The sequence below is a fragment of the Pristis pectinata genome, chromosome 20 (assembly GCF_009764475.1).
Source record: "Pristis pectinata isolate sPriPec2 chromosome 20, sPriPec2.1.pri, whole genome shotgun sequence".
Taxonomy (NCBI): Eukaryota; Metazoa; Chordata; class Chondrichthyes; order Rhinopristiformes; family Pristidae; genus Pristis; species Pristis pectinata.
In genome coordinates this window covers 41411120-41423331 of record NC_067424.1, presented here as the reverse complement: position 1 = coordinate 41423331, position 12212 = coordinate 41411120, and the positions used below count along the sequence as shown (strand labels likewise).

At 54.5% G+C, this 12212-nt stretch overlaps 1 protein-coding gene across 2 annotated transcripts in view; it reads left to right on the top strand.

Annotated features, from left to right (window-relative positions):
• Positions 1-5781: 5781 nt before the first annotated feature.
• The window catches only part of LOC127580905 (SLAM family member 5-like), a 294315-nt gene continuing 287884 nt past the window's right edge, over positions 5782-12212 (top strand). For both annotated transcript variants that reach the window (XM_052034886.1, XM_052034887.1), the window contains exon 1: positions 5782-5914. In XM_052034886.1, coding sequence (XP_051890846.1) covers positions 5863-5914 — 52 coding nt within the window. In that variant the 5' untranslated portion in view covers positions 5782-5862. The remainder of the gene's footprint in view (positions 5915-12212) is intronic.

The following is a 12212-nucleotide window of genomic DNA, read 5'->3' as shown; positions in this document are numbered from 1 at the left end:
CCTGCCAGCAGAGAGGCCCTTTAAGTGGCGGCCACATGGGGAACGCAGACCGGAGCTGTTTGTAGTGAGCTGACAAAGGACAATCGTTTCTTACACCTGGGGCTCCAATTTACACAGAGATGGTACAGACTGGAGGGGCCAAGTGGCCCCCTTCCCTGTAACCATCTGATGACTGCTCCCACTGAGATCTGAGGCTGATGTCCAGCCCTGCACCAGAACTGGTGACGGGAAAAATCAGACACGGCTGTATGGATCCCAGCTGGAGATGTCCGGCCCAGAGTGACCACTGGGTGGTATCACCCAGAAATGGGGTGAACCTCATGTACTCTGGGTTGCAGTGGTTTCCCAGCATTCCCGCTGGGAACCCCGCACAGAGCGATCCAATCTCCAGACCCCTCTCCCTGCCCAGAGACAGGCACAGTCCCTGCTCCACATCCCTGACCAGGACTGTCCCAGCCCCCCACCCACAATTTGTTACAGGTGTTCACACCCTCACTGCACCTTCCTGACATCACAGGGATTTGGCTGTTCCATTAATCAGCTCCGTGACGGCTAAAATTCAGATTCCAGTTCCAGATGCAGACGGCTGTTCCCACAGTCACTGCAGGAGAGACAACTACAGCCAGGTACAAACAACACTCCCACAACCAGAAATGGTGCTGTCCAGCTGTCCCTGCCCCAGGAGTGTGTGACGGGACAGTGTAGAGGGAGCTTCACCCTGTGTCTGACCCGTGCCCTGGGAGTGTGTGATGGGACAGTGTAGAGGGAGCTTCACTTGCTGTCCTGAATGGCTGTGACCCCTGGTTCAAGACACCACTACCCTGTCAAGCCCTGCAAGGAGTTTCAGTGAGATCACCTCAGAGTCTTCAAACTCCAGAGAGGACATTCCCTGCCTGCTTCATCTCTCCTCACGGGACAAAGCCCCCATCCCGGGAATCGATCTGGGGAACCTTCACTACACTCCCTCTGTCCCACGTAGATCCTCCCCCTCAGGTGAGGAGCCCAGACCTGTCCACAATATTCCAGGTGTGGTCTCCTCAGGGATTAATGAAACAATTGAATCTTCAGGAAAAAACAGCCCCGCGGTCCAGAATTGTGTCCATTGTAGGTGAAGGATCCGTAGGAGAGAGGGAAGTGAAACACTGACTTACCCCAAATAAAACTCACCGACTGCAAGAGGAAGGGCCAGAAGCAAATGAGCAGCTCTCCTGTATTCACCTTTCCCCAAGAACAACAGGGTGGGCTGGTGGACGAGGGGAGGCTTCATCTCCCTCAGCACCACTTTCGTGCTATACACCACACCCGGGACTGGAGGTCATCAGGTCAGGGAAGAGGGCAGCGTCGTGGTGTCAGGGCCAAGGGTGAAGGATGAAAGTGTGCACGTGTGTGTGTGTGGAGGGGGGAGACAGAGTGTGGGGTCAGGTGTAGGGAGGGACAGAGTGTGGGGTCAGGTGTTGGGGAGAGACAGAAGTGTGGGGTCAGGTGTAGGGAGGGACAGAGTGTGGGGTCAGGGTTGGGGAGAGACAGAAGTGTGGGGTCAGGTGTGGGGAGGGACAGAGTGTGGGGTCAGGGTTGGGGAGAGACAGAAGTGTGGGGTCAGGTGTGGGGAGGGTCAGAAGTGTGGGGAGGGAGACAGAATGTGGGGTCAGGTGTTGGGAGGGACAGAGTGTGGGGTCAGGGTTGGGGAGAGAGAGAAGTCTGGGGTCAGGTGTGGGGAGAGACAGAAGTGTGGGGAGGGAGACAGAATGTGGGGTCAGGTGTGGGGAGGGACAGAAGTGTGGGGTCAGGTGTGGGGAGGGACAGAGTGTGGGGTCAGGGTTGGGGAGAGACAGAAGTGTGGGGTCAGGTGTGGGGAGGGGCAGAAGTGTGGGGAGGGAGACAGAGTGTGGGGTCAGGGTTGGGGAGAGACAGAAGTGTGGGGTCAGGTGTGGGGAGGGACAGAAGTGTGGGGGGGGAGACAGAGTGTGGGGTCAGGGTCAGGGACAGGTGGGAATGGATCGGGCTCTGGGGTCTTGTCAGGGTGGTACCACAACAGGGGGTCAGGGACTGGAATCAGGGCAGGAGTCAGGGTGTGGGTGGAGGTCAGTGTCTGGGAGAGGGCTGAGTGACTGGGGTCAGGTGTGAGGCTCTCAGATGTGGCAGCGGGTCTGGGGACGAGGAGGTCAAGTCCTGGGGGGATAAATAATGGAGTCAGTGGGGGCAGGGGTGTGAGGGGGTGGGGGATGAGGTGGCGAGGGATGAGAGGGCAGGGGATGAGGGGACGGGGATGAGGGGGCGGGGGTGTGAGGATCAGGGGGTGGGGATTTGGGATGAGGGAGTGGGGGATGATGGGGTGAAGGAGCTGGGAGTGGGGGTGAGGAAACAGGGACGGGGTGGGGGATTGGGGGGTGGGGTGGTGGGGGATGGTGTGGCAGTGGGGTTGTGGTGATGGAGGTTGGTGTGAGTGTGGGGGTGAGGGGAGTGGGGGTGTGTGGTTAGGTGGGGGGAGTGAGTAGGGGTGAGGGGTTGTGTGAAGGTGGGGGTCTGTGTGTCGGGGTGGGTGAGGGGTTGAGTGTGAGGGTGGGGGTGGGAGGGGGTGTGTGGGGGGAGGGGGTGTGGGAGGGGGAATGGGGCACCGGTCGTTCCCACCTCGCTCCGCGCGCGACTGAGACCGTTAGAACATTGCGCGCGCCCCCAGACCGTGTTCTGATTGGTCACTGTGAGGTGGAGTGTGATTGGTTGCGGCCGTCAATTTCTGACATGTGACCACAGGCCGGAGGAGGTCCTGGCCGAGATGGTGCAGCTGGTGGGCAAGGTGAGGCGGCACAGGAAGGGTGCGGTGTAAGGGGGTGGAGAGTTAGGCCCCCCGCGTCCATGGCGACTCCTGGACCCATCCACACCGACCCCACTTCCCAGCCCGCGGTCCGCACCGTCTCTGCCCCGGTGACTCAGTGAGGTCCAGGTACCTCAGTCTCTGCCCCAACACCCCCCACCCTCTCAGGCAGTGGGTCCAGGTTCCACCCTCCCCAGGGCAAACATTCCCTCTCCGATCCCCTCCAGCCTTCCTCCCTCACCTTAAACCCACACCCACATTGAACATTACAGCACAGGACAGGCCCTTCGGCCCACAATGTTGTGCTGACATTTTATCCTCCTCTGAGATCTATCTCACCCTTCCCTCCCACATAGGCCCTATTTTTTTATCATTCATGTGTCTATCTGAGAGTCTCTTCAATGTCCCTAATGTACCTGCCCCCACAACCTCTGCTGGCAGTGTGTTCCATGCACCCACCACTCTGTGTAAAAAACTTACCCCTGACATCCCCCTTATACCTGCCTCCAATCACCTTAAAATTAAGTCCCCTCGTGTTAGCTGTCGTCATACTAGGAAAAAGTCTCTGACTGTCCACTCGATCTATGCCTCTTATTACCTTGTACACCTCTATCAAGTCACCTCTCATCCTCCTTTCCATCACCTCACGGCACTCGAGCTCAGTACCCCGACTAATGAAGGCCAACACTCCATATGCCTTCTTAACAACCCTGTCGAACTGCCTGGCAACCTTGAGGGATCGATAGACGTGCACCCCAAGGTCCCTCTGTTCCTCCACACTGCTAACAGTCCTGCCATTGACCTTGTATTCGGCCTTCAAATTCGATCTCCCGAAGTGTATCACTTCACACTTATCCGGGTTGAACTGCATCTGCCACTTCTCAGCCCAGCTCTGCATTCTATCAATGTCCTGTTGTCATCTACAGCAACCTTCTACACTATCCACAACACCACCAATCTTTGTATCATCAGCAAACTTACTAACCCACCCTTCCATATCCTCATCCAAGTCATTTATGAAAATCACAAAGAGCAGGGGTCCCAGAACAGATCCTTGCAGAACACCACTGGTCACTGACCTCCAGGCAGAATACACTCCATCTACCACCACACTCTATGGGTGAGCCAATTCTGAATCCACACAGCCAAGTTTCCCTGGATTCCATGCCTCCTGACTTTCTGAATGAACCTTCCATGAGGAACCTAATCAAACGCCTGACGAAAATCCATGTACACCACATCCACTGCTCTACCTTCATCAACGTGCTTTGTCACATCCTCAAAGAATTCAGTCAGGCTCGTGAGACACGACCTGCCCCTCACAAAGCCATGCCGACTGTCCCTAATCAGCCTATGCTTCTCTAAATGCCAATAAATCCTGTCTCTGAGACTCTTCTCCAGTAATTTGCCCACCACTGAAGTAAGACTCACTGGCCTGTAATTCCCAGGGTCATCCCTACTCCCTTTCTTAAACAAAGGAACAACCTTTACCATCCTCCAATCATCTGGCACGACTCCTGTGGCCAGTGTGGACGCAAAGATCGTCGCCAAAGGCGCAGCAATCTCTTCCCATAAAAACCTTGGATATATCCTGTCCGACCAGGTGACTTATCTATCCTAATGTTTTTCAATAGTTCCAGCACATCCTCTTTCCTCACGTCGACATGCCCCAGCACATCAGTCTGTCATACGCCATCCTCACAAACGCCAAGGTCTCTCTCACATGTGAATAGTGAAGCAAAGTATTCATGAAGGACGTCCCCTACCTCTTCCGACTCCAGGCACACGTTCCCTCTTTTATCCCTGATCGGTCCTTCCCTCACTCTGGTCATCCTCTTATTCTATGATACGTCGTCTGTAGAGGAAAGCTCTGACTGGGAGGGCACCTCTCACCACCGGCCAAGCCAGGTCTTTGTGCTTGTTGGTCAGATCTGGCGATCAGATGTTCTGCCATATGGTTTGGACCGTTTGCTCCGGGAACAATCCCACACATTGCATAGTGTCCCTGTCCCGCAGTGTCTGAAGTACATTCCGTGCTGACCACTGCCTGATGGACTTGTGGTCAAAGGAAGAAATCTTCCACAAAGGACAGGTGGTACTGCAATGTCCAGCTGACTGGGGCATTACGCGGTAGAGGGGCCTGGCCTGCCTTCAGCAGCACCAGTGACAGGTAGAACCTCAGCACGTAGTAACACTTGGTGCCCCTGTACTTGGGGTCCACACACCAACTGATAGAGCCACGCACAAAGGTGGTCATCAGGATGAGGGCAACGTTGGGTACACTTTTGCCCCCATTCTCAGGGGACTTGTGCAGCGTGACCTGTTGGACTCGCTCCACCTTGGACCACCAGATAAACTGGAAGATGTCCCAGGAGATTGCTGAGGCAGAGGAGCGGGGAATAGGCCACACCTGCGCCAGGTACAGCAGCCCTGAGAGCACATCGCACCTGATGACCAAGTTCTTCCCAGTTATTGACCAGAGAAAATCATTTCCACCTGAGAGAGAGGGACTGAGGGACACCGGTCAGTGTACAGATCTCCTGCTGTGATTATGGGCGGGTGTACAGGAATTCTCTGTGTTCTGTTCATCAGACCCGACCCTGTTACAGTTGGGACGTTTCTCTGTTTCACACTGCCGACTGCTCCAGTCCTGCCTCCACACTGTGTCTTGTCTGAAGGAGGATGGAAATGTCCCCTCACCCCAGGGTCCCTTCCCCCACTGAGCGGTCTGAGGGAAGGGATGGTGGGGGATCTGGGAGGGAGGAAGATTCCAACCGGAGTGAGGGGACCTCAGGAGCACCCCTGAAGGACAGGGTTGGGGAGATCAGGGGCTGGGCTGTCCCTCCCCCAGCCGCTCTGTTGCAATGTTTTGTCCTTGACACCAGGGGTTGTGCCTTTCTGCTTGTGGTCACACCTCCTCTCAGCCCAGCTTCCTGTTCACACTGCGCCTCTGCACTCTCACCGCCAGACCGGACTGCTCACCACCAGAGACTCGGGGAGGGGAGAAGACATCTCTACCTCAGTACCCCGTCCACCCGTCCTCGAGAGAGATGGAAACCAGGCAGCTGCTGACACTCTGGCTGACTCTCTCCGTCTCTGTCCGTGAGTTTTATTTAAAACAAACCTTTCTGTATCACTTCCCTCCCTCCCGGTTTCCATCACTTCTGCATACGGGACCGTTCTGTATGCAGTGCTCTCAGGGCAGGGGCAGCAGGGTTTGGTAAAGCTCCCTCTACACTGTCCCATCACACACTCCCAGGGCACGGGTCAGACACAGGGTGAAGCTCCCTCTACACTGTCCCGTCACACACTCCCAGGGCACAGGTCAGCTGGACAGCACCATTTATGGTTGTGGGAGTGTTGTTTGTACCTGGCTGTAGTTGTCTCTCCTGCGGTGACTCTGTGTGGGAACAGCTGTCTGCATCTGGAGCTGAAATCTGAATTTTAGCCGTTAGGGAGCTGATTAATGGAACAGCCGAATGCCTGTGATGTCAGGAAGGTGCAGTGAGGGTGTGATCACCTGTAACAAATTGTGGGTGGGGGGCTGGGACAGTCCTGGTCAGGGATGTGGAGCAGGGACTGTGCCTGTCTCTGGGCAGGGAGAGGGGTCTGGAGATTGGATCACACTGTGCAGGGTTCCCAGTGGGCATGCTGGGAAACCACTGCAACCCGGAGTACATGAGGTTCACCCCATTTCTGGGTGAAACCACCCAGTGGTCACTCCAGGCTGGACATCTCCGGTTGGGATCCACACAGCTGTGTCTGACTTTTCCTTTCACCAGTTCTGGTGCAGGGCTGGACATCAGCCTCAGATCTCAGTGGGAACAGGCACCAGAGGGTGGATCCCAACTGAAGGAGGCCACTCGGCCCCTCCAGTCTGTACCGTCTCTGTGTAAATTGGAGCCCCAGGTGCAGGAAACTACGGTTCTTTGTCAGCTCACTACAAACAGCTCTGGTATCTGCGTTCCCCATGTGTGCGGCACTTAAAGGGCAACTCTGCTCGCAGGGGGAGGACTCATAGCAGCTCCGGGACACACTGGACGATCTTTACACATCCTCCAGAGAGCAGTGACGGAGACAGGGGCAGGGTGTGAGTGTTACAGAGAGAAGGACTCTTCCAAAATAGAGGTAGAGAGAAGGAGGAAGAGGCAGAGGGAGAGGGAGATGCAGGGAGACACACACCACACCCACACACACACCACATCTATGGAAACTGACAAATGGAGAGAGGCAGTGGGAAGGAGATGCAGAGAGTGTGGGAGAGAGAGAATTCGACACACAGATGAGGTGAGAGAGATGAGGTGGGCGAGGGAGAGAGACTGAAAAGCTCTGGGTAAAAATACAGGGAGAGAAATGGACAGGAGCTCTGTGTGGAGATACACAGAGACAGACAGATATTGAGCCAGTGAGAGGTGAGTGAGACATGTTTCTGACCTTGCTGTGTGTGCTCACTGTCCTGTGTGCAACACTGCTGCTCATTCCCCTGTCTCAGACCACTGAGTGGTTCTGAGGTCAGTTCCTGATGTTTTACGTCGTCCCTCTGACCATCCCCAAAGCTGCAAACTTCCAAATAAAGCCTCTAGACGTGGCAATTCTCCTTGAGAGGAGCCCCCTGCCCACACTGTGCTCTTTGCCATGTGGGCAGGATCAGATTTTAACATCAAAGCAGAAGCTGCTGGAAATACTCGGCGGGTCAGTCAGCATCTGTGGAGAGAGAAGCCATTGCTGTTTCCAGTCCGAGTCTCTTCATTCGATGGGCTGCAGAGCAGTGGTCCAGCAGGTGAGGAGATGGAGTCAAATACAGAAGGTAAAGTCAGCAGGTGCAGTGGGCAGGGCAGACAGAGGCACAATGAGGCACGTGGGGGGACTGGGAGGCTGAACTGCTTTCAGCTTGTTGCAAGGAGCCTGACACACAAGACTGATGAGCTTCAAGCACGGATCGCCGCGTGGGAATATGATGTTATTGCACTCACAGAAACGTGGGTGAAGGAAGGGCAGGACCGGCAGCTCATTGTTTCAGGGTCGAGAAGTTTTAGGGTGAGAGGTGGGAAGGCGGAAGAGGAGGGAGAATCGTAACATCGACTGGGGAAAACACCTGCGCAGTGCTGCGGGAGGATGTCTTGGAAGGTTCTTCCAATGAGTCCATGTGGATAGAAATAAGAAAGGGGCGAATACTGTGCCGGGGTGAAACTGCAGGAGAAATGCAGAGCAGGAAGACGTGTGTGGAAAGGCCTTTCAGCCCATCGTGGTCACTCACTGACCATCTGCTATCCCACAGCCTGAAACAGGATGCACTGATCCCTCTCTCCCTCTCTCTCCCACTCTCTCTCTCCCACTCTCTCTCTTCCCCTCAGTTCCTTGAGCCCGTCCATTCTCTGTCCGTCTCTCTCTCTGTCAATGTCCTCACACACTTTCTCTCTGTCCCTGTCGTTTCCCGTCTCTCTTGGTTTCATTCACATCGTCTCCTGGTCTCTCAATGGCTTCAGTCTCTCTGTGGATCAGTCTGCCTCTGCCTTTGTCTGTGTCGCTGGCTGTCTGTCTGTCCCTATTACTCACCACAGATTCTCTCTCCCTCTCGAGATATATATGGTGTATATCTCAATACTGTATGTTTATAGATCCTGAGTCAGCTCCATTCTCTGCTTCACACATCTCTCCACTTCCCCTTCTCCAGTAATGTTCTGAGCATCTCTCACTTCCTTACTGCCACCATTTGACACAGTGTTTCACTAACTCCTCACCCTGCGAGAACCAGCTCACCGCACCCTGACACCAGCTCCCGACCCCCACGGGGGCTCTGGGGGTTCAGACACATCAGCTCTTTGACGGATAAAATTAACAGACCCCAACTCCTGTCCTCACTCTGCTCCTACAGGATGTCACCAGACCGGAGAGACAGCTCCCTCACAGAGAGAGAGAGAGAGAGAGACAGAGACAGAGAGAGAGAGAGAGAGAGAGAGAGAGATAGAGAGAGAGACAGAGAGAGAGAGAGAGAGAGAGAGATAGAGAGAGAGAGAGAGAGAGAGAGAGAGACAGAGAATATATAACCCACACCACCACACTGTTTCAAGAGACAAACTGCTGAAGGAACTCAGTGGGTCAGGCAGCATCTGTGGAGGGAAATGGACAATCAATGGTTCATGTGGACCAGATGGAGGGTCTCGAACCTTGAACCGGATGGAAGGTCTCGAACAGTTTGTGTGTTGCTCCAGATTCCAGCATCTGCAGTCTCTTGTGTCTTCAGAACACTTTGTTGTGTTGGGACAGTTTGTTTGGTCCAATCGGATTCCAGCGAGGATGTTGACAGGGTCCCACAGGTCAGGCTGGTGCAGACAGTAAAAGCCCACGGGACCCGAGGGAGAGGGCAGATTGGATCCAAACTGGGCTCAGTGGGAGGAAGGAAAGGGGCGCGGGCCCTTTGGTCCAGGCACCAGGGACAATCCTGACCTCAGGAACTGTCTGCTTGGAGTTTGCACGTTCTCCCTGAGACAGTGTGGGTTCCTGCCACATCCCAGAGATGTGCTGGTAGGTTACTTGGTGACTGCAAATTACCCCTCGTGCGGGTAAATGGAAAAAATCAAGGGCGGTTGATGGCATGTGTGAGGGAGAAAGGGTTGCAGGGGTACAGGGAGGGAAGGAGAGGGTTATGTAACAGGCAGGATTGCCCTGCTGGGAACCAGCATGGACTCGATGGGACGAATGGTCTGTGTTATCACGTTATTGAATGGTATAAAGTGGTGTGGGGGGACACAAGAGTGTCTGCCCAAAGGTTCTTAAAGGTGCAGCAGGTCAGTGAGGGGACGGAGAAAGACAAATGGGATCTATGTATTTATTCCTCAGGATCTGGGCATCAGGGACAAGACCAGCATTTACTGCCCATCCCCAGTTACCCCGGAGGAGGTGGGGGAGAGCTGCCTTCTCCAACCACTGCAGTCCCTCTGGTGAAGGAGCTCCCACCGTGCTGTTGGGGAGGCAGTTCCAGGGTTCAGACCCAGTGAGGGTGAAGGACCGGTGACAGATTTCCCAGTGAGGAGGGTGAGGGGTTTGGAGGGGAACCTGCAGGTGGTGGCGTTCTTGTCCTCCTGGGTGGTGGAGGTGGTGGGTTTGGGAGGTGCTGTCACAGTAGCCTGGGTGAGTAACTGTGTGCCTTCTGTGGACAGTGTACCCTGCAGTCACTGCCTACCCGTGGGGGAAGGAGGGAGTGTTTAGGGAGGTGGACGGGGAGCCGATCGAGCGGCTGCTTTGTCCTGGATGGTGTCGAGCTTCTTGAGAGTTGTTGGATCTGCACCCACCCAGGCAGTGGAGAATGTTCCATCACACTCCTGGCTGATGCCTTGGAGATGGGGGAAAGGCCTTGGGCTGTCAGGAGGTGAGTCACTCCCCACAGGATACCCAGTCTCTGACCTTCTCCTGTAGCCACGGTGTTTATGTGTCCGGTCCAGTTGTGTTTCTGGTCAGTGGTGACCCCAGTATGTTAACGGTGGGGACTGGGCGATGGGAATGTCAGTGAAGGTCAGGGGGAGGTGGTCAGACTCTCCCTTGTTGGAGATGGTCACCGCCTGGTACCTGTGTGGTGTGAATGTTACCCGTCACTTCTCAGCCGGTGTCTGAATGTTGTCTGGGTCTTGCTGCAGGCAGTGTGAATGGAACTGAACATTGTGCAGTCACGGGTGAACATCCCCACTTCTGACCTCGGGATGGAAGGAAGGTCACTGATGAAGCAGCTGAAGTTGGTTGGGCCCAGCACCCTGTCCTGAGGTACTCCTGCACTGATGTCCTGGGTCGGGATGATTGACATGGAAACATGGAATATCATAGAGGAGTCAGTCATGGAATCTATTCAGTCTGTTCATGGCTGATCCTCTGTCCCGTGATCACATTCCCAAGCTCTCCCTATTCTCCTCCATGGACCTTGTGTCAGGAAATCTGTCTGCCTCCTTAAATACATTCAGCAACTCGTCCACAGCATTCTGTGTCAGAGAATTCCACAGCCTCACCACGCCCTGGGTGAAGACATCCCCCCTACCTCAGTCTGATGTACCTTCCCTCTCTCCTGAGACTGTTACCCCGGGTTCTAGACCTGTCAGTCAGGAGATGCATCTTCCCTGCGTCCATCCTGTTGAGCCCTGTCACGTTTGAATGTTTCAATGAGATCCCCTCCCATTCCTCCAATGAACACAGACCTTGTTGACCCAGTCTCTCCTCATACAACAGTCCCACCATCACAGGGACCAGACTGGTGAACCTTCCTGACAAGTATATCTATGCTCAGGTAAAGAGACCAGATCTGCACACAGAACCCCTGGTAGGGCCTTACCAGGACCCGGTGTAACTGCAGTGAGACGTCCTTGCTCCGTACGTGTGATGAAGACCAACATACCATTTGCCCCCTCAGCTGCTTGCTGCCCCTGCTTGTTTCAGTGAGCAGTGGACAAGGACACCCAGCTCCCTTTGGGCAGCAACGTTTCCCAGTCCATCACCATTCCAATGATACTTTGTCGTCCTGTTTTCCCGACCAAAGCGGAGAACTTCAGATACATCCACATTATACCACATATTTGCCCATTAAACATCCAAATCATCTTGAAGACACAAGAAATTCTGCAGCTGTTGGAATCTGGAGCAATAGACAAAAAGTGGGGTGGCACAGTAGCCTAGAGGTTAGCGTGATGCTATTACAGCGCCAGCGATCGGGGTTCGATTCCCATCGCCGTCTGTAAGGAGGTGTACGTTCTCCCGTGTCTGCGTGGGTTTCCTCCTGGTGCTCTGGTTTCCTCCCACATTGCAAAGACATACAGGTAGGTTAATTTGGGTTTAAAATGGGCAGCGCGGACTCGTTGGGCCGGAAGGTCCTGTTACCACGCTGTAAATAAATTTTAAAAATTTGAAAATAAAAACTCTGCAGGTCAAGCAGCATCTATGGAGGGAAATCAACTGTCAACGTTTTGGGCCGAGGCCTTTCATTAGCACTGGAAAGGAAGAGGGCAGAAGCCAGAATGTAGGGGGAGCAACACACGCAGGCAGGGGAGAGGTGAGATCAGGTGATAGGGGAGTCCAGGTGAGGGAGGAAGGTAGGTGGGTGGGTGGGGGGTAGGTGGGGAAGATGTAATAAACTGAGAGGTGACAGGTAGAAGAGGCAAAGCGCTGAAGAAGGAGGAGGAATCTGGTGCGAGAGATAAGATCTCTTTATTGGCCACACATACATGGAAACACACAGTGAAATGCATCTTTTGCGTAGAATGTTCTGGGGGCAGCCCGCAAGTGTTGCCAGGCTTCCGGCACCAACATAGCACGTCCACAACTTCCTAACCCGTACGTCCCATGGAATAAAGGATGAGGGAGGGGAGGGAAGGGGAGGAGATGGGCAGGTCATCAAGGCAGGGGAAGGGAGCCACAGGAA